Below are 23,003 nucleotides of genomic sequence, written 5' to 3'. Positions count from 1 at the left end.
CCTTCACTTCAGCACAGTGCACTGCTCCTGCTGCTTCCACCGCTCTCTTCTGTGTGTGTGAGTGTGTGAGTGTGTGTGTGTCTGTCTTCAGGCCAGTTGACACCAACATTTTAAATGATGATGTGCTGATTTATTTCAATGGAACTGCAGCGATCAGTGGATTTGCTCATAGGGACTAAATAAAGTTGTTCAAATCTCTTGTGTCAAGTTCAATTTTGATGAACTTTGACTTGCAAATTTGTTCTGTTAACCAATAGAAAACCACCTTGAAGAAATGGAAAGCCAGAGAGACCAAAATGGAGAAAGCTGTCATAGTGTATTGGCTGTGTTGCACCATCCACGTTTGGTTCGGTCTGCAACTAACGATTATTTTCACTTTCATTTATTGAACCTTCCTGAACTCGTTGTTGAATGAAATGATGCACAATCCACAACAAAACAGCAGGAGGGCAGTAAATGGCACAGTGCTGAGAAAACAGACAGGAGCTCAGGGAGCCATGATGACTGACAGGCACCAGCATGTTCCCAGCTGGCTAGCATATTAGCAGTTAGCTTGATAGCTACAGAAGCTCACCACCTAGCCTCGAGTTGTCACTATGAATTCAAGTTCAAGACCTTCATTGTCTTATGCACAACAGTTACAGCGACTTATCATTGGCAGAAAGATTGTTCGACGTCAGGCTCCCTCCAGCAATGCTGTGCTTGCTGGGCCTGTAGTTTATATTTAGAAGTGCTGAAGAGCATATATAGTACATCTATTATTGACTTTTTCTGGATGTGTATTGTGTGTTTGCTGATTCTTCTGTTTGCGTGTGTATCCAATACCTGAGACCTGATTTCCATATCGTGCTACTTTTGGACTGCTGCTCATCTCATCAGATTCAAGGCTAATTTTATGATTTACTGCTCATGAGTTCTCTAAAGTGGCTATGAATTGCAAATTTATTTTCAGAGTTTATTTTATGATTGTCACATGGTTGCTGGCTGTGCTGCCATATCACGCTGTCATTGCAATCAGTGATTGCTTTTCTTCCTTTATCTCTTTTCTTCTATCCGTCTTCCCATCTTTTTTTCCCTTTTCTGTTTTTTTTGCTGTTATTGTGGCTCCTTTTAATTCCATTATCACCAGCCTGACGTGGGTTCAACTAAACCAAACTCAGCCAAATCCCGCCCATCCACCCTCTCCACCAATGGCGAGGCCACCTCAGCCAAACGCCCCTCCCCCACCACAACCTCAGCCAATAAAAAAAGCCCTGTACCCAAGGCGACCACACCCACTGCCGCCAAGCGGCCACCAACGGCAACTGGCTCCGCCAAGGCTGCCAAGGTGAGTATAATCCACATGGGCAGATAGATTTCTTCTTGGCAAACTGGATAAATGTACATCTTATTTCATGAAGACAGGATTTCATGGGACCTTTCTCAGTCTGCGTTCTTGTCTGTACACGTAAAACATCATCAGTCACATCCCAAAATAATGTACACATTTAGTCCATGAAAGTGCAATGAAGTGTCCTTGCTCTGCCTGTTTATCAGAGAAAACTTTAGGTAGAAATGTATCCCAGCATGCATTTCTGCTTTCAGATCAACCAGAGGCAATACTGGAGGATATGAGCTAAGCTGATCCGTATCTGGATTTTTATCCCATCAGCTGTTGTTCTGTCCCCATGCCTACCTAAAGCTTTGCTATTCTAATTTTAAATATGCTGTCATTTTGTTCAAATATTGGCTACTTTTTGAGTGTTTGGATGTGAGGACTAGGCTAGCTTATCATACCACTGTGATTTTAGAGGCTCTTATACCTGCATGATCCTGTATGATCTCTGACATCAGCAACCTTCCCACTCTGCTGCGATGACTGCATCTCAATTTATTCATTATGTTCAATTTTAGCACATCAGGTACAGAAGCGGTCTTTTAACCTCATATAGTGTATCACAGTGGACAACAACTGACATTGCGTCTAGGATGCCTCACAACATCCTGACAAAAAGACTACCATGTTCTAATTTTTTTCCTTCCATGACAAATTTCCCAAAATGTTCCAAACATTGACCAATAGGAGCACAGAATGCTCTTGTGTGCACAACTGTAAACGTTTGAAATGAAGCTGAACGTGGGTGTTGGTGCTGTGAGGGGAAATTGTCACTTTCTCTGTGTCTTTTAGGCTTTTGTTTACATTCACATCCCAGTCGGTCCCTAGCACCTCCTTCCCAATGACGCCACGCATGTCCTGAAAAACGGCAAGCTATGATTGGTCGGGGACCAACGTGTAGTGTGTCATGTCTCTCAGCTAATCCACGGGAAAAATTCATGTCTGTCTAATCACCTGATCTGACTCGTTAACCACCATCAGACAGAAATATTGTGTAATCTGAGCCCGACATAACTTCTATATTTTTTAATCTGGCTGGAAGACCTCAGTCCTCCTTTCCTCCTCCGTTCCTGTTTGTCATAAGTCTGTCTTCGCCTTCTTTCCTCTCTTTGCTTTCATTCTGCCTGTCATGGTTGCATGATTGTCCTCTCATAACACCGGAAAACAGGATAACATAGCCTCTATGCACACAGCAGCAACAGTACACACAAACCTGCTGTGCACGCATATACATCAACTGTCATACTCACAAACTGTCAAAAAACACACTCCCACAGCTTATCTCTCCTCTGTTGATTGATCTGTGATTTCCAGACTCCAGAAAATGGTACAGCTGAGAAACGCCCACCTGTGCCAAAGGCCACGCCCACACCCCGTGCAACTGCCAATAAGAATGGTTCCTCTGCGACTGCTGCAAGTAAAACTGCAGGTGCGCACACACACATACATTTGCACAGCTTGTACGATATCATCATTTCTATTATATCTGCAGTGTCTGTCTGCCCTCTTGTACCTGACCTGTGTGATATGAACATTATGTCAGAGACAGTATCTCCACTCTGCCTCAGCTAGTTCATGGTGTTGCCAGTGCAACATGACCTCTACAACAGGACCTGAACTCGCTACAGTAGGTGGAAAAATGACTCACAGTACGGACTCCAGGCAACAGGCTAACTGAATTGCTACCATATGTTACACTTAATCGGATTCAAGAGCTGGCTTTTGAAGAAACCAGACTGGTATTTTTATCTGCACATCACAAACAGTATCTCACCTCTCTAAGCGAGGGAGCTATGACTCAGTCTGAGCCATGTTAGTCAAACAGGCTCTCTGCTTTTTGTGCACTTCAGCTCAGCACCCTCAGAGAATATGATTCATTCACCCGGTTCACAGTGATGGGTGTTATGTACGGCAAGGTGCATATTTCATTTTAGTTGCATGAGTGAACTTTTGTGACTGTTGCACCAATGGCACCAGTTTAGTCCATAATGCTTCTGCCACATGATGGCAGCATTACATGCAGCACAGCTTTATCAACGTGATGGATAATTCTGTCACACCTTTGTAAACTGTGAAATGACTCACGTCACAGGTAGCCTTTAAATCTCCTGTACAGTTAATCAATCATGAACATTTGCAGCCAACAGCAGGATTTTGTTGGACAGGAACTCTTGACTATGGCAGGACTTTGTCAGCCATTAATAGCCAATTACCTCTTCTTTTCCTTTTGATGGCAACTAAATGACCTACAGTTCAAAGTTTAATATTTGCATTCATTTTGTGGTGACAAGGGGGCACAAGAACTCTATAACAATCTGACAGCCATGATATATTATCAATATAAAGTTGTTACAGCACACATGTTAGTCTCTCTTCTGTCTCTGATTTGGTCTCCACCAACTTCTGAGAAAAAATCTCCTTACCTGCCAAAACTTGTTCCCTGACCAGCTAGTTGCTAACTTTGTCTGCTTGCATCTTTGTATTGAGCAGGCAGTAGATGGGTAGGAGAGCTGCTGCTGTTCCAGGAAACAAGGTTGATGAGAGCATTAAGAATGAACTTAAATAATCGTAAATGTGCTGTAAAATCAATACAAGGAGCTAAAAGCTACAAAAACCTACATCATTGTTAATATAAAACATTTTATCAGTGAAGCTTTAATATGCCCTGTTAAAGTGCTTGCAAAGTAATGCCAGAGCAGTAAGATACAAACTCCATGCAGTTACATTTAACAAAATCTGGCAGTGACCCATCAGCTGCTTTGTTTACAATCTAAACATATGGCTGCACTTTATTTCAGACTGCAAAACAACATCTTGCTGCCTATGGTCAGCCCTGTGATACACCGATAAAGGCTACCTCAGTTGTGTGTTTAAGCTTGTGTGATGTATTCTTTGCTTTCAGCCAAGAATGACAAGACTGAGAACAAGACAGGAGAGCCCAAGAAACCCAAGACTACAGGTAACAAACCAAGAGATAAGAAAGCTCAGTGACTCTGCGTTTCAATATTGTTCTCTTGGAGTGTCGCTAGGAAAAAAACAAAGATCATTGATAGAAATTTACACGTGGTTTCATAGCCAGTATATATAACATTTATGCCCACACTGTATGGATCAACTGACCGGCCACACCATGGAGCTCACACTGAATGTAAGCACAGACTGCCACCTTGGATAAGTTTAGCAAAACTGTTACCCCAACCAGGTTGAGGTAAGAAGCTTAATACAGTGTGTAACAGATCTTTTGGCAGCAGCCATGTTGGGAGTTCTGCGCATCAACTTCAGACAGCCGACCAAAATTAATCATTCAGACAGTTAATCAGGCGCCACCAACTCAAACCGCACGTCAAACGACAACTGATCTGGCAGAAGTTTGCCCTGATTTTAAAATTCGCTGAGGGCGATCAGTTTGGGGTTATGGCTTAATCCATACAGTGTCTGTGCAGCTTTAGGGGACAACAACTGTAGCTTTATGTTAATGCCCCATTACGCAAAGTAACCATAACATGTCTGATGTATTGCATTAGACTACAGCATGATATGCTGATCAATGCCAATACCTCAGTGATGAATACTCAGACCACAAGCTCCCCATCTTCCCTCTTTACTATACACAGCTGGCTTTCTTGTTTATGACTAACAAGATGACAGGCTTGTACATGTGTAGAAACCCTATAATACTTACTTTACATGTGGAACAGAAGTTGTTTTGACTGATGTTCAGATTTCCCAAAAATGATCAACACTTAATTTCTGGTACCTGTTTTTTGATTTCACTGTAGCCCGTCCTCGGCCGGCCTCCACCGCCACTCCTGCTACCCCGGCTGCCTCCACCAACGGTGAAAACAGCTCCACTCACCGCCGCAGGGTCATCACCAAACCCCCCGTGCCCAAGCAGACCCCATTGGAGAAGAAGCCGCCAGTGCCGCGTGCTCCTCGAACCCCCCGGCCCATCAACGCTCCGACACCTGACCTTAAAAATGTCCGCTCCAAGATCGGGTCCATTGACAACATCAAGTACCAGCCTGGTGGAGGAAAGGTAGGAAAACAGATAGAATGAGAAAGGTCGTAAGGTATGAATAATTCAGAGCAGCGATGTACCTGTCAAGATTCTCGAAATGCTACAGAATGATTTTCTTGTATCAGCAAATGATTTTGGTTTGTAATTCAAATATGTGCTGTACATCATAATAACATGTTTAGCATATTTTACTCAGAGGGAGTCCTCTACGCTGGGACCAGACTGGCTGTCACAATAAATGTTAATCAACTGAAACTGAAATGTTAACTCCAATTTGAATCTCAGCTTATCCTGATAGATTTAAGTCTTGTCTTAATGCACTGCAAAGTTAATCAAATTGCTACTTTATAATCACCGCTAATTATAATTATCAGACAAAATGGCAGCGGCTGTATTGTGTGATTGGTTATATGACACATAAATGGGTCAGAAAAAGGTCTTAAAAGCTGCACTGGACACAACTGTGTCTGAGCAGGAATCTCTGGAGGTTTTAAAAGGGCTAAACTAAAACAAATCAAACACAGTAACAGACATTGCGATATGTGTTTCCTTATTGTGTGTTTACTGTGGCAAAGTAAAATTATTTTATTTAACTTCTTGTCTTTAATAACTGAATTAATTATTTTTTCATTGTGGCATGACTTTTCCGTTTTATATTAAAATAAAATTGTAACACAGAAAGCAAACTGAAGAGGTGTATTGCAGTTCACTGTTGGAGCAGATGATAACCAGCTTCATGATACTGTTAACCAGAGTCACCAATGTTAGTTTTAGTGAAGCAAGTAACTCAGGATTAGTTTATCATCCTTCATTAAATCAGTTACTGGAAGATAAAACTAGCTAGCGAACACTGATTAGCTTGGCCGCCAACACCAAGAATACTATCCAAAGATCCCTTTAAGCCTCTATGATGTGCTGCTGGACAACACTGAAATGCAGTACCCTTCACCCCATCATTTTGTGTTGATGTCAGACTGAAAAACAATTCATTCAGTTATCAAAGACAAAAAGTTAGAAACCGTCCTTTTACATGTGTTTTTCATTTCATTGTGACACAGTAAACACATACATAAAAAAGAAATACAGACTTTATTAGAATGTGCTTGGTATTTTACTCTCCATATCTTGCATTATCGCTTTCCAAAATCTAGATTTTCACAATTTACACTAAAATAGGCATTAATTAGGTATGGCAATGTACGCACATAGTGTGTGGCACTTGCTCCTTCTTCTTTCTTTCACAAGCGCCATCATATCACTGTCCCACACATAGCTGCTTGTCTATGCCTTGACTCACAATCTCCTTACAGAAAGCAGTAGCCAGTGCTTCTTCACTACAGTTCGTCATATTGTTGGTACTGATTACTCTAATAATTCCTCTGAACATAGTGGACGAACACAGCAAGCTGTTCTGTCTTTGATGTGTTCTTTTTTTTCATAGAAAAGACTCTTTACCCATTGATGATAGTCTTTTTTAGTCTTCATTCTGATTCCAGTCATTGTATGCATGTATTATTCCAATCGACTGTATGCACAATATGTACTCATTCAGGCCTATTTGTCTATATTTTCCTATTTGAAAACAGACCTCTGACAGGTCCATAATATGGCCATCAGTGAGTATGAGTGTCGGTGAATGAACTTGTTTGTTCCTCCATGATTTTCGACAGTGTGTTAGGCCACATTTTGCAGAGCTGCTTTAAATAAGTGCCCGGCAGCCTGTGCAAATGATATCCATGATTACAGGTGTTTTCTTCTGGTAACGGATGAATTCAAACATGTTGCTGAAGGCTAAAATCAGCTTTTCTTTAGTTTATGTAAAGTTTAAACAATTGTCATCTTTTTCACATCTCGTCATCTCTGATTAGTTCTGTGACATCATTTTGCCAGTAGACTTTGCTGAAATAATGCCCCCATCCCTGTTTGGATGTGAAATATGCTGGTGGGGTAGAGACAGGAAGCCAAAAACAAGAGAGAAAAAGATAGATTTTCAGATTTCACTAAGTGAGGATGTAGTCTTGATCTCTCACCAGACAGTCCTGCGAGTCTCATTTCATTCTGTCAGAATGTGCAAGCATCAGATGCTTTATTGACAAATAGGACAGACTCTGCATTCATGAAACAGGTTCAAGATGTCTCGCTTGGTTGGCAAAATAGCCAGATGGCTTTCCCACAAACATTTACAAAAGAAGTTTAACACCAAATTCATCTAATAGCATCGACATTCAAACTTCATTTGAAAAGTAATTTCACTGTCTCACAGTTAAATCTACCAAATTGTGTCCTGGCAGATCCTCTGAGAATAAAGTGGCTCATGTTTCTGTAGGAAATCATCGTTGGTCTTGAGGCAATGCTGACTGATGTGGAAGTAGATTTCATGAAGCGTTGTGAATGTGGTCCTTAGATCCCCATAAATCTGTAACAACAATGTCTGTGTGTCTGAGCCTGATAACTAAAACCAACAGAAGATCACTGCATGCTCTGCCATCAAGCCTCTACTGATTCTCTACTGGGTTCAGGCACATTTGCAGCACTCGCATTCTCACTCCTGTGCTATGTAAGGCAGCAGTGGTGACACATGTACCAGAGGATGAGATTGGGATGGACTGACAACAGGAATTAGCATTTGTACTGAGTTCAGGGAGGAGAAGGGACATGACACCACCTTACTGACATTCAAGTGGTAAACACACACATCCTCAGCACTTCATTTGACAAATGTGGTGCAGTCTCTTACCATACAAAATCATGTGTGACTCAGGAATACCTCACTGCTGCACTGCAGACACTGAGTGTTTTCGAGGTCATTATCATTACATGCCGACTGAAGATACGGCAGCTATCTGCCTCTGTTTGTCTTTCTGTTTCCCTATTCTAGCTTCCCTCATCCATCTGCTCTTTAATCATCTTTCTTTCATCATGCAGAATTATCATTGTTTACCATTTCCTTATGCTGCCGTGCAGACTTTGCTTCTGTCACTCGCAGGTACACCTGTCTTAGAGTATTTCAGAGTCCCCTGCCACCTGCCGTAACACACACAGAGTGGCACTTACAAAACAGTGCAACGATCCTTCTATTCCCCTGTGATAGGGGTGCACAGCACAACATGGACTGACATGGCTCAGACACCTGGTTGTGTGTGTGTGGTTGAGTCTTTGGGAAAGATTTGTGCCTTTGCTTTGAATCATAAACATCATCTGCTCTCCGTCTGCCCTGGTTGTTGGTATAATGTATCATCATCCTGTTTCCATCATCGTTTCCAAAGTTGTTTAACCTAAAATTCTGCCTACCAACACCTATACAACGTACTAATTCATGTATCGTCTTCATTTTCATTTAAAAATGATGATAGATTTATTTTTTGAATGTTGGAGTGAGGCAGGCTAGCTGTTCCCCCCTGCTTCCAGTCTTTATGCTGGACTAAGCTAATCATCTCCTGGCTCTAGCTTAACATTTAGCCTACATGTAAGAGTGCTATCGATCCTCTCGTCTTAAAGTCATACCAAGAATGACACAAATAAACAACACAAAAAAATTTAACAAGCAGTGGATTCGTTTGCTTCAGAGATGCTGCTCCGTGTCCTGTACTTTGGATGATTCTCCTTCTGTCCAGGACTTTTCCCTGTTTGTATATTTTCATGTTTGTCTCTTAAGATACAGATATAATTTGTGTCATTTCTGCCTGTCAGAACTGCTTCATTTGAAACTGTTCGCTTCTATATGTTGATGTAAATATATAAGATACACAGTACATTTATATGCTCTAAAATTGGTGCATTTTCATTTTTTTGCTTTAATATCTCTCTGTCACATCTGACTATATTCCATTAACCTTCTCCTGTGTGTTCACACTGTAGAGCTGCCTAACACAGGTATGGCAGGAGCTGGCTGGGTAAACAGGGTTTGCAAATCATTTATGATTTGTCATACCCTGCACAGATGCCATCTTTCCCATATTTATCCAGGGAAACAGCATGCGTGCTCCTTTTTAGCAACACCCTGTTTCATATTCACAGTCAGCCCTCTCTTCTTGATCCTGTATCATTTAGACATGATCACAAGGCCAATTAAAGTCAGATCAGTGTTGAGAGGGACCTGTAGTTACCTCTCCAAATGGTTCCGTGAAATTGAACTAACCTCATATTTCCTGGACACAACAGAAGAGCAGTCAATGGGGAAATGTTGCAGAGTCTCTGGTTGTCAGCGTCAAACTGTAATTTGTGGGCACTATTCACTCTTTCAGGCAGATGCTCTGTGTTTTGCAGGAGCAGGTCCGGTCCTGCTGTGCCGTCTCCCTTCCCTTTCAAAGATATGCTCCTGCTCTTTTTGTCAGTCTGTCAGAGTGAAGCCACTTTACACACACAGCACATCCCCGCCCTGCATCACAATAAGTGCCACTGACTCATTCAGTCTCCAGTGATATAAATATTGACTTTTCTGTTAGGTATTTTCATATTTTTCATTCAACAGGGGCTTATTGGTCTAACAAACTTTCCATCTTCAGTATCCAGGAATTGGGCTTGTGTCGTTGAATAATAGTACATACTCCAGTAATGTGACATTTGATGTGTTGTTTACTGATTGTTGTTGTAACTCTTCATACACTATTTTTTATGCTGATATTTGATTGGCTCTTGTCACTAACACAGGACAAGCTATGTTATATTGGTAGTAATCTACTGTAATGCATTGTCATGTGAAAAGTGTCATTTTCCATCTGATACAGTACATGTGACTGACAGTCCTACAAACAAATCTACACATATCCATTCATTATCCTCCCATTTGATTAACCTAGAAATAAATGTAACGTCTAATTAGTGCAGCTGCAATCAATTATGTCAGATTATTCATACACCCACACATTTATCTCGTGAATCTGATTCTAAAGCTCGGTTCAGTTTGCTTCTTTACGATCCATGCTGTTATTTTCCATATATATTTTTGATTGGCTGCACTGAGCCATACACTCACCTGATTGGTCCAGCTGCTAAACCACACATTCAGCCGCTCCCCTCCATTTAGTCAGCTCTCATGTCCCCACCCCTCCACTTGCTCTTCCGCCCCGTTGTGTTGAGGTGTGTGATTGGTTGGAGGTTGTATTGACCAGGGGGTGCTTGTCTCCCCAGGTCTCCTCCACCCCGAACAGCAAGGCATCAGACCCCTCCACCCCTGCCGCCAAGGCCAGAGTGAGTCCCTACCATCTACACCCTCACACACAAGTACATCCTCTCACCTTCTCTCTGCATTCACCACATACACCACCCATCTGTATCCACCCAGCACACACCGCACCTTTGCTGTATACCTGTTAACACTACATGAAGAAGGAATTAAATGTCAGTCCACACTGAAGTTTCCACTTCAGACTGTTATTACTAAACAGTTTCCTTGAAAGGAACATTTTCATATGATCTAATAAATCTAAATAATGTACAAAATTTAGTGAATATTATGCTAAATGGTCTTTGCTGAACAGTGGCCATTGTGGCCAAAAGTAGTAATTACAGGAGGCTGGCACTAAGAATTTCGCTACCTTTCCTCCAGTCATCATCGTTAGAGGACCGGACTGAGAGGTAGCCATAAGGTATCTGTCCTAGTGGGCAACTGCACAGAAAACATTTTTCCCATAGACATCCATCCATGACAGTGATGTCAGAAAAACTGTCGGCAGGACATCTCGAAGTGTAAACAAGGTAATTCCTTACTCACTGTATTATACATTTCTAAAACAAAGGTTTCATATTTGTTCAACATTTCCAGAGCCTTGACAATGTAAAGTTTTTGGGTAAAGTCAGCAGGGCCAGAGGAAGAGGCTGCACAAGAAAGAATCACACAAAGAACATTTTTCTGGTGTATGTAGTCAATGAAAAATTTTCATGGTTTTGGAGGGTGTATTTAGCTCTTACAATACATTTATGGGCAAAAGTTAAAAAAAAAAAAAAAACACAAACATGTCTTTATTTCTTGTGTTATAATCTGTTATATGTTATGGTAACAGTGGCAGAAAATGAAGATTCAAAGTAACTAAACTGTGCCAGTAATTTTAGTCACATAGCAACATCTAACTAAAGTTAGCTGCTGTTTGCTAACATTAGCCACTGGTTAGTCCATTTAATTCATTTAAATAAGTAAGAAATCAGAAGAAGGTACAAACTGTATTTGTATTTTTTAAAAACAATTCAAGTTTCATTTTTGTATGTAGGCCTGTCTGTATTTAAATTTTTGGGTGCTGACCATGGAAGTAAAATGGAAATATGCAGTACATGTATTTCACTGGTTTTTAAAAGCTGCTGTGCAAGGTGCATCAGTCAGTGTCTGTCTTGAACATTAAAACATATCACACTAAAGAAGGAATACCACAGCTCTCACGCACCAAATACTGCTGCTAATACAAAAATGAATGTGAAAACAGCCCAGTAAATATTTTAAAGCCGCAGTGTCATGAGGCGTTCATCTCTGAGCTTGTAACACTGCACTGCTTGTACTGCACCACCCTGAGAGAAAAAACTCAACACTCAGTGAAACAGAGACTCAGTTTACCTCAGCAGCACCTCCAGCTTGCTGACCCTTTCTATCATACACAACAAACAGTTTTTGCGGATGGGAAGCCACTGATGGATCATGTCCTTGTTGCTGCCCAAGTGACAAAAAGGGGGAAATACCAAACTAAGAAAAGAACTATGGTTAAAAAACAACTTTTGCTACCACAGACTCTTAGCCGTACCGCTCCTCTTGTATTTATAAAGAGCCTCTTGTATGTTCTGCAGCAGATAAGTTTCATATCAGTGAAGTCAATGTAAACCCCATGATGTCTTCTCATTTACCCTAACATTTAACATGCACTGAGCTTCATGTTGTGTTCAAGACATTAACAAGACAACAGCCTCTAACTTCACCAGTATCACCATTCACACTTCTACATATCTGGACTTTCCTAAGGACACTCCGGTGGGGACTGATGACCATTTAGCACCAAGATGTTATTCCTTTTACAAAATAAAATTGAATTATGGTGAAGCTATTCGTTCCCAGGTATGTCCTTTTTGGCTTGAGCACCAGTGAACATTGATTTTAGTGCAACTGAAGATTACTCCCAGTGACATCATTGCATAACACGCAAACGGCCTCTATGTGCACCCGCAACTGTAAACCCTCACAATCGCGTCATGACTGATGTCACGCAGTCTCACTGGCTGTGTGTGACTTCGTAGTTTGTTGGTCTGTGCTTCCATGAAGTCAAACACTTTTTTGTGTAACTCCTTCTAAAACATACCAATGACAAAGGAAGCTGGCATATTGTAGAAATTGAAAGCAAGTACAAGAAACAGGTAATACATAAATGCCGCTCCTGAAAGTCTCAACAAATAAACAATAAGCTTCTCCTGCTTTGTTTCACTTGTTTGTGAGTCGCAGGTTTGTCCACTGCACTCAGTACATTGCTGGGTTGTCAGTACTGCAGTATGTACATATCAGTGGTTGCAGACAGGGTGCAGACAGATGTGCACAGAAGAGTGCATGACGCACATAGACATGGAAGGTGTCGTGAAAAGGAGCTAACCAGTGAAACAATGGTGTGTGTTTGGCTGGAAACTTTCAGTCTCGTGACACTCCATGAAATAAGGTCACCTTTCTCTGGCCTTCACTTAGTTACTTTTCTTCACTTGCAGTAGTATGGGGAAACATTTTCAGCATCCTGCAATGCTTTAGAAGCATTCCTCACAGAAATGAAGGGGACATGATGAGTCACAAGGTTGCAGCTACTACAGGTGTAGTGAAATCAATTAGGATGTTTACAATGAGAAAATAGTGAGAGGGAAATTTTATAGTCTGTTTAGGTGTGTGTGTGTGTGTGTGTGCTCATGCATTATGCGCATGTGTGCTAACTGCTGAGTGAGTCATCCTGGTGCCACCTGCGTCATCATGCCAATTTCATCCAAGAGAAAGAGACTATGAGGGAGACAGGAGAATGGAGGAAGGCGTCTCACGTCTGCTGCAGGGCTTGTTACAATACAACCACAGAGGCAATGAAACTGATTTCACAGAGGACAAAAATATCATCCACAGGTCTCTGGTTAGTCATTAGTTTCAATGCTGCATGCTGACTTTTCATTGTAACATTGTAACGTGAAGCAATTGATCAAAGGGAGCATATACTGGAAAACGCCTATAAAAATAAAGGAGTGTCCTGACTGTTTTCCCATAGGAAAGTAAAACTTAAGACTAATGGGACACAGTCGTGCTGTCAGTGTATAGCAGTTAATATCTTCTTGTTGGCAAATTAAAGAGGAAACAGGGAAAGAAGGTGCCAGTCTGTAGTCTGTTAGTCTGCCTAATGTCCAGTTTCTGCAATAAAACTGATGAACTGCAAGCTGACTTCAGAGACACTGGCTTCTCATGACGTGACTGAGATGCTGACTTGGATGTGGATACAGAACCTTCTGGTTCATGCTTCAGATCTTCCTACTATGAAAACCAACAGACCCCAATTCACATTTATGTCCATTGCAGTGGCACCGCTGAACTTCAAGTCATTTTAATCCCACTGGTTACTTAATTTGTACCCTTTATATTTATTATATTTTTGCGTGTTGTTCTAAACCTGAGATGACTTGATTTAATTACTTACTCATCCATTTATGTTGTGTCGTGTTAATGCTTCCCCTTGGGTTTCTGGCTCTTTTTGGTGTCCATGTGATATAACCCTTTTTGTGACATGATCGTACCTTGCTGCTTGTAGACAAAGTTGAAAGTTGAAATATCAAAGAGATGGCATTCAATGTATGCCACATGAATGATTTTGGTCATCTCCTCATGTTTACGTTGGCCAGTGGACCAAACTCTCCAAATCTCTGAGTATCCTGGCCAACCCATCCATGCAATATGTACTCAGAATTTGTGTCATGTTTCTTAGAACCGAGGGACTGGCTGCAGGGCAGAACAACAGGCTGATAAAAGCTTAAAGGAACATCTTTTATCTTCCATACTGCTGTATTAACTGCTTGCAGTTGCTTCTTTGCATAGAGCAGCACGTGTTAACACGAAATCACTGACTGTCTTGTGTAATATTGTTGCATGTGCTCCTGTGTCCTCTTCCAGTGTTTGTTTTGTGCTTGATCAGTTTTGGTTAATGCTGTTTATGGAAGCACTCTGTTGTTATTCAGTCAGCATCCTCATCTTTTGGTACGTCAGCATTGATGATTGTAAGAATTCACTAACTTTTCCTGTAAGAAAAAGTTGCACCCTCATTGTGCATCACAAAACCATTTCTACAGTGCCATGTTACAACTTATCACATGCTACAGACAATCACTGAACACATGTAGTGGAGGAATCATTTGATTTGAATGGCAGAATCTCTTCCATAATTCCGGAGCAAAGCTGCTCTGTTTCCTGTTCACTTAAGCTGCCAGCTGATCTGCTCTTCTCTGCTGCTCTTGTCTGTCTGCCTGTCATACCTTTATTTTTTTCTTTCTTTCTTCTTTCTTTTCCCTCTCTGTCTCCTCACTCCCTTGCTTGTCTGTGTGTCTGCCTGCCTGTCTTTAGGTTCAGATAGTGCACAAAAAGCTGGACTTCAGCCATGTCACGTCTCGCTGTGGCTCCAAGGACAATATCAAACATGTCCCTGGAGGTGGCAATGTAAGTACTGCTGGAGCTGAAGGCAGACTGTGTTAGGGTGGATGCATATCATGGTTATGCTAATTTAGCCTCATTCTGGCTGTCATACTCAAAATCTAGATTCATTGGGTATCTCCTTTTTGTTTCAGCAACAAAAAGACCTGATTTGTCACTAAGGAATAAGAGAGGAATTTGGATGCACATTATAGTTGTTCCATCCAATTGAGTTGTACACAGAAACAGAAACAGTAGTGATGGTTCAGTGATATAATATGGCCCTTACTTAACTATTAACGCAGGCTAAATCAAGCCACCATTCTACACATTTTGCGTTTGTTTAAGTAAACATGAGAAGATGTGATACTTTTTGGAAAGACATTAAATCAGTCTGACTGTGTATTGTCAGCAGTGAGAATCCGTCAGGGCTTGAAGTTCAACAACAACAATACAAGAAACCCGTACAAGAAAGGAGGAGTTTTCAGAGTAACTAAGTATGAATGCACTGTGACTGGCACATTTATAACCCCCTCCGCTTGCATTCCGGATTGATTTCACATTACGTGAAGTGACCACAGGTCCTTCCACCTACCTTTCCAGATGTTGTTTCCATCTGTTCCAAACACCTGCTGCACTATCCATTTCTGGGCTGCTCTCACAATCACCACTTTAGTGTCTCAGATGAATTAGAGGAAATGCAAAAGGTATTGGGAAACAGCTAATGTGGCATCAAATAAAGCTACAGGCTGGACCAATCACACATACACACAATATCAGCAGCTGTTCAGTCTTGTGGACCCTTAAAAATATACCTTTAGAGTCCTCTCATTGGTTTAACCCATAACTTACAGAAATCCATTGCTAAATGTATGATACTGAAATGGAAACAAGACATTTGGAACAGAGATTGCAGAAATCTTTTACACATTACAAAAAAATACATATTGATATGGTGTGATCTTATGAAAGACATTCCTCTGTAAATCTAATCTCATCATGTTCAAGTGTTTTATCATGCTACAATATAAAAAAGTCACATTCCCCATGACTGGTCCCACCAAGAACTCTCAACTGCTGTACTATTATTGTTATTTAGATATGTGTGGCTGTTTTACCTGTAAGTATAAAACAGCACATGCACAACACAAGTATGTTCCTCATACAAACCTAGTACAAACCAATACAGTACCATAAGGTATTGATACTACATCACAAAGGCACTGTACAAATCTCATGTGAGTGTACTGTATTAGGATTAACACATTAGAAAGTTGCACAAATATATTAAAAAAAATGAACTGGTGTTTCCTAAAATGACATAATGAATATTGAAATTAGCTGACAAGAATTAAAAATATTTGTGTTTACATTATTAAATCAGCTAACTAATATGTTAACCTGTCAAGCATCCTTTAATGAGGGAGAGCTCTAATTTCAACCAGGCAATTAGCAATAATCAAGGTTCGCTAACACAAGTTCAACAGCACTGATGGTCATCCTGTCTATCATCAAGTATGACTGATCTTATCACATACTGTCAGGCAGGTCACCAGGTCTTAAGTCCGTCACTGCTATCAGACTAATCAGGATTATTCCATGTGATCCTGCAGTCACACTCTCATGATGTGATGACGGTCTAATAACTGCCTTCTCCCTTCCTCCAATTACAGCCCACCCCAATTTAGCTGCCTAAACGGAGCACCATTTACCAGCCTAACAAAACAAGAAGGCACCTTCAGTAAGATTAAAACGGGTCAAAGTAGGGAATCAAGCATTGGTACGGATTCCAGCATTTGCTGTGTTGTATTCATTCCATTGTACCAAATGTCATCCTGTCTAGAAATGCACCAGGTGCATGATAATGGAAGACAGTGATTTTCTAAAGTGGATAGAGTGGACGCTGAAGTAAAGATGCTTTGTATTGGATGTGGCGTCTTTATGAGTTAGTAAAAGAGGCTACATGATATATCTCTCCTCTTCCCCAGGTGCAGATCCTGAACAAGAAGGTCGATGTCAGCAAGGTGACGTCCAAATGTGGCTCCAAGGACAACATCAAGCATAAGCCTGGTCAGTCTTACTTCTATTCTGCTCCGTTTCCCTCCCTTTTATACTTACCCCTATATTTTTTTCCATGCTGGTCTCATACTAACATTTTCTTTTTGACCTCAGGTGGAGGTGATGTGAAGATTGAGTCCCATAAGCTAAACATTAAAGCTAAGTCTAAGGTTGGATCCATGGACAACATGGGGCCAGGCAATGGACAGACCAATGGACACAAGGTCAAACTTTAACACAGTCATTAATATTATCTGTTAATACACAGTTAACTTCTCTGGTTCTGCTGAGTCATTGTGCTTGTACCTGTCGACACCACTAGATGGTGTGGTAGCATGAGATAGTACTCTATAAAAAAAACACAGTGTTCTTTGTGTGTGTGTGTGTGTCTGTGTCTGTGTCTGTATGTGTGTGTGTCCCTGTCCTTGCTTTCTATATTTGGTTACAGGAGGAGAAAACAGAGGAGAAGACATCTTCACCCCCAAGTGGTGCTCCGACAACTGGACCAGCAGGCGTTGCTAAGGCAACAGCACCAGGAGGCGTTGCCAAGGAGAATGGGGTGAAGGAGCCCACACCTACTCCTTTTGGGGGAGACGGACTGAGGGAGCCCCTGAGCATAGACAAACGCATCACTGAGACAAGTGGGTGAACACAGACACACACAGCCGTCACTTTTAAAAGCACTGAAGAAAACTCTGCCTCCTGGTGACATCTTAATGTTTCCATCTGACTTGTTTTAAAACAACAAGCCTGTTAAAGGTTCTCAAAAATGCACGTAATGGCTACATACATGATATCATGCTACATACTGAGGCTAAAGCTATATGTCCGAAATCAAAGGGGCAGCATCGTTCTTGTATTGTGTGGTAAAGGTAGTAAGCCCAAGTATTACAGTGCAGTTCTAGCATAACCTTTGGATGATCTGAATGGTTCCTATCGAAAAATATACCTGGAAAAGCAACATAGAGATTAGATGTATGCTTTATTGCTTGTGATGGGGAGTAAACATTGAGTCTGGCAATGAAATTTAACACTATCTAATGCCAACTTGGCTGGAGTTGCTGGAGTGTAAACATCCACAAACTAAAGACTAGGACAGAGCTGCTTGTTGTTTCTCTAAACTGTGATACACTAGAGCCTTGGCTCCCAGGTAGTCCTGTACATTTTTCTAATGTAACCTGTAACCCCATATAATAATATAGTTAGTTAATCTGGAAAGAACACTGCAGCTTATATTAGAACAGATGAACTCACTGTGTAATCCATTCCTTACACTTGTTTTGGTTTTGGAAATGTGAGGAAAAAAGGCACCACCTTCCAGACTCTTCAGATGCTGAGTATTGCTCTTGTTATGGCACCATGTACACAGCTTCATCATGTGTGGACATCCAATGCTGGACATGTCTGACATGCCTAGTTACCGTTGCTAAGCTATGATTGTACAATTGTAGGGGTTTTGCAAATGGTCAGTTAAAGGAATTGGCAATAAATAAATAGAGACTGTGTGTGCATACATGCATGTGTGTTGTCTGCTCTCTGCTACATGTGTGATGGAGTGGGATGGTAAAAATAGCAGACACTTTGCTCCAAAATGAAATTATGAAGAGACCTACAGAGTAAAGATTAGCCAGTCTTAGTGGATAAATTCATCTCTGGCACTGCAGCTGGCCTCCACACTCACTGAGTTCGAGGGACAACAGGCTTGCGCCACCGATGCGGTTGCCAAGCTCAGCCTAATTGATGGATGGCTGTGGTGCTAATACAATAAAAAAACAGGAATGTTTTATAATTTGGCCCATAATTCATATGAGCGTACCCCAGACAGTGACAGCCTCAGAGACTGTCTGGTAAAGTTTTCCACTCATGTTTCTGCACCACTTTTCTCTCCTTGTCTCACCTTCTTTTCTCTTTTTCTTTCAGTCACTTTCTCTTTTCTTAATCCAGTTTATTCCCTCCACAGATTGAGTCCCAGTGACCTGTAAATTTTGGTGGGACACGCATGGCGCTCGCCAACCTGCCAATCAACTGACCAACCAACCTACCACGGCGCAGTCACTTCCCTCTGCCCCGCCCTTCATCTCGCCCACCGCAGCACCGAACTGACCGATTGCCTCTCAGTGTTTCTCTGGGGTCCGCCTGCCAGCTTCCTGCTACTAACCCTGACCTTTGACCTCTCAACCCTCCCCGGGTTGACCTTTGGCCCTGCCTACCACAGAGAAGAGCACTTGGTGTTTGTCTGTGTTTCTCTACATGGGTTCCACCAGCTTCTTGACTGATAAAATTCCCTTGTAAGCACTGATTTAGAAGACTTCAACCTCAAACCCCAAATTTAACGACCCCAACAGAAGAAATCCACTTTAGTAGTCATAGAATATTTCCTCACCCACCACTACTGTTTTAACACGTGTCATTATAGCGCTAACACCATGCCTCAAAACTCTGTTTCGTACTCTTATATATGGTCTCTCTTACAGGCCTTCACAATTCAAAACCACTTCCAACCTTATTAGCAGACCTATGCTAAGATTACTATTAGCTCCACTTCCATCCCCAGCCCATGTCCCCGACCACACTAACCAGCTGAGAGCCTGCTACCAGCCAGCAGCAGAGCCAGTACTGTCAAGTCTGCTTTAAATCAACTCATTCCAGCCTCCCAGCCAGCCAGCAATTATTTCCAAACCTACAGTATTTACAGCACTGCACGTTGTCTCATTATAGGTAATTCTACAGATCACTCATCAAATGATATCTCCCATTACATCTCTTGGTATCATTGCACCATTTTGTCTGCTCCAACTACATTACAGTAATGCTTCTTTATCGCTGGACCATAAATGTCATGATGTTCACAATTAGAAGTGATCGGTGCAGAGGTCAAGGGCTTATACACAGTAGGGCAGAGGGATTCAGTTGTAGAAGCAAGGAAACTGCTCTAAAGGAAGGAAATAGATCTAAAGATAGAGTCAAAGATAGAGTCAAAATCAGTGCAGAAAGTCAGTGGAGAAGCTTTCAGGATGTAAACAATTCCAGTGCTGTGCTTCAAGAAAAGATGCATTCATTGACAGTGACATCCAACAAAGCAAATGACTATTACTACCATTAGAAACATCATTTAATGATGTTATTAGTGCATGATAATCATCAAAAAAAAGGTGGGTGTAAAGTGATCGTGGAGCTCTGTCGCTTCTCTGGGTGGTCTTGGCTCAAAAAGGATTTGGCAGTGAACACAGGAACCTGATCTTGAAGCCAAGTCCTTTTTAAGTTAAGCTCACAGAATTTGACCTTGAAGGAGTGGCAGGAGTATTTAACCCTTTCTGATATCTCGTAAACCTTAAACTGCTAGCTGCTGCACCTTTTAACCTAGCAACATGAAAGCATTAATGCACAGTATACTGTATGTAGCACTTTTTTATTGTAGACAGTGTCAACCACAATGTCAGAAGCTGCTGTGTAAAGATCTGGTCTTTGCACTTAAAATGGCAAGAACCTATGGCAGAATCAATGCTTTACAATGGCTACGCAGTGATCAGTGGTTTGACTCGCAAAGTAAAACTGCCAGTTTTTTGCATCAAGTTCAAGTTAGTGAAAACTGACGCACTAATTTGCACCCTTAACCAATAGTAGGCTGTCCTAACTGTGTTGTTTTTTGAGGAATTGGAGAGCAGGGGAGTCCAAAATGTAGGAAGCTATCATAGCGTACTAGCTGTGTTACACCATCCACTCTTATTTACCCACATCTGTTGGAGTATAAGCTGCTCCATGAAAGAGGATTGGTTGGCAGACAGTTATGGCAATAGTCGTTGAACATATTCTCCAATTAGCAACGATGTGAACAAGCTTGCTAAATGTCAATTAGCAAGCTTGCTAGCTTGGAACAGCACAGTAGAGAGAAAACAGAAAAACCTCAGAGAGCTTGTTAGGGTCTTAGCGATTAGCTACAGTAGTTTACCAACTAGATCTGTGATTAGTCCCTATGTCACCAAGCTACTAGAAACATATTTTGAGAAGACGCACAGATGAATTTCACCATGCCACTTTCTGGTGTGACCGGGCCTTAATTCACTACAACACAGTATTCTTTCTTCTTTATTTGGATCCCCATGAGCTTCCACAAAGCAGTTGGGAGTCTTCCTACAACACAATAGCTTGAAAATCTGTCAGTACATCAGGGTATACACAGGTCTGTAGAGTATATTACCCACCTCTGGGGTTATTGAGTGTAATAGCACTACTTAATGTTACTTAACTGTTCACATTCTGCTCATGAAACTGAACCTGTAACAGTCCTGGTTACATGGTCTTAGCACCGGTTCAGGGACCACTGTGGATGTTTCAGCACCGCAGCCCTGTTCAGTTTGAGCCGATGAAAGTTAAAAAAAAAACAAAAACAAAAAAAAAGCAAAGACAAAAAAAAAGCAACTAAACAACAGAATTGTTTCAGTGTAAGACTTACAAACCCTTAACCTTTATCACAAAATAAGCTCACATACCCATATGTCAGACCCTTTGTATGGCATGAAGTTTGGAGGCACTGACACCTCTTAGTCTTAATCTTCTCAATAAGACTATTTCTGTCACAGCACATGCAACCCTGTTCTCCTGCACCTTAACTTTTTGATTCCCACAGTGTCTAATCACCGCCCACGTATTCCACAATGCCACTCATACAGCTAAAGACTCTCCTGAGAGGGACCCCGGCAGTCACCCTGAGTTGTGCCGAGCATTTACGGTTCACATGTGGCTATTAGAGACAGACAGACAGCACCTTCCTTCTCTTGCGCATGTGGCACTTCCTGGTCATGTGGTTCACCCAAGTGGAGAGGGGATGGGGCTACAGAGCCGCACCCTCTTAGTCCTCCCCCTAGCCAGTGCGTCTTAGAAACCTCTCCGTGAGACCTGCTAACTTTCGTCACACACAAACACACTTACACATAAGCACAGACATACTATACAGGAAAGCACACACATGCTTGTTGGTGTGCATGCACACATACACACACACAAACAGAAATCAGCACATATACACACATACAGTATGATACACACAAACAGAAATCAGCACCCTAAAATAAAAATGGTATGCTGTTCATAAGCGTTTCTCTGTTCCAGAATGAAACCAACTCTTTATTGTGTTTTGGTGGTCTATGCTGATGTCGTTAAAACAATGATGAGCTGTGTTGGTGTGTTGTTCCTATCATAGTCATTGTCGGACATTTTCATCATAGGCTCACTTCACCCTGCCTCTCCTCTATTTCCTCTACCTGTGTTTCACTCTAAGTCTCTGATAGCAATACAGTGATCTTGGTTGGGAACGTCTCCTGTTCCCCGCACATACACGTGACATATAGACAGACATAGATAGACAGACACAGAGAACAACCACAGAGGTCAACATGGAGTTCAGAGGGGAACAAGTCCACTCGCAGGAAGAGCTGTCAGAGGGAATAATGTTACATTCATGGCTAGTCTGAAGTTGGCATTTTCTTTGCAATCTTTTAACAATTTACTGATTTATTTACTAGAGACTATCATGCAGATTGAAGAGCTACTATCAAGCCACTTGAGGCGACGGCCGCACAATGGCAGATGATTGAGTTTGTAGTTATCTAGTGTTTTTGGCACATATTTTACTAAACACCTGTAGTGTAAATAGATGGAAGTAAATAGCTTTTCAAATCCTTTTTTTTGTTGCTGTTCCACTTTTTTGTTCATTTTCTTGTTCTTTATTTTGTATTGGATAAAAGAAAATAATGCAATTCTCAAAGGTTCAAAAGTTATTAAAATATTATTTTTGACACTGGACAGCAGGAACTGCCCAGCTCCAAAATCCCATGAATGCAGCAGTATTTCAGCAAGGCAGAGCCAAGAACGCCCTGCAAATACTGTAGTTGGTACCATGATCCAGTGGTGCTTGAAGCTGTCTTTCCAGTGAACAGATC

The 23,003-nt window shown here is 41.5% G+C and overlaps 1 protein-coding gene across 8 annotated transcripts in view; it reads left to right on the top strand.

Moving 5' to 3' along the window:
* The window catches only part of LOC143329053 (uncharacterized), a 98,278-nt gene extending 76,842 nt beyond the window's left edge, over positions 1-21,436 (top strand). For 3 of the 8 annotated variants that reach the window (XM_076744707.1, XM_076744706.1, XM_076744714.1), the window contains 10 exons: positions 1,130-1,327; positions 2,690-2,804; positions 4,278-4,334; positions 5,155-5,411; positions 10,524-10,583; positions 14,941-15,033; positions 16,995-17,076; positions 17,179-17,288; positions 17,513-17,705; positions 19,025-21,436. In XM_076744707.1, the coding sequence (XP_076600822.1) occupies positions 1,130-1,327; positions 2,690-2,804; positions 4,278-4,334; positions 5,155-5,411; positions 10,524-10,583; positions 14,941-15,033; positions 16,995-17,076; positions 17,179-17,288; positions 17,513-17,705; positions 19,025-19,029 (1,170 nt within the window). In that variant the 3' untranslated portion in view covers positions 19,030-21,436. The remainder of the gene's footprint in view (positions 1-1,129; positions 1,328-2,689; positions 2,805-4,277; positions 4,335-5,154; positions 5,412-10,523; positions 10,584-14,940; positions 15,034-16,994; positions 17,077-17,178; positions 17,289-17,512; positions 17,706-19,024) is intronic. The other 5 variants (XM_076744710.1, XM_076744709.1, XM_076744712.1 and 2 more) reach the window with 3 other exon arrangements.
* The last annotated feature ends 1,567 nt before the right edge of the window (positions 21,437-23,003 follow it).

The sequence above is a fragment of the Chaetodon auriga genome, chromosome 12, assembly GCF_051107435.1.
Source record: "Chaetodon auriga isolate fChaAug3 chromosome 12, fChaAug3.hap1, whole genome shotgun sequence".
In the NCBI taxonomy this organism is placed as follows: domain Eukaryota; kingdom Metazoa; phylum Chordata; class Actinopteri; order Chaetodontiformes; family Chaetodontidae; genus Chaetodon; species Chaetodon auriga.
The sequence above is the reverse complement of the archived record's forward strand: the minus strand, read 5'-3'. Positions and strand labels throughout refer to the sequence as shown.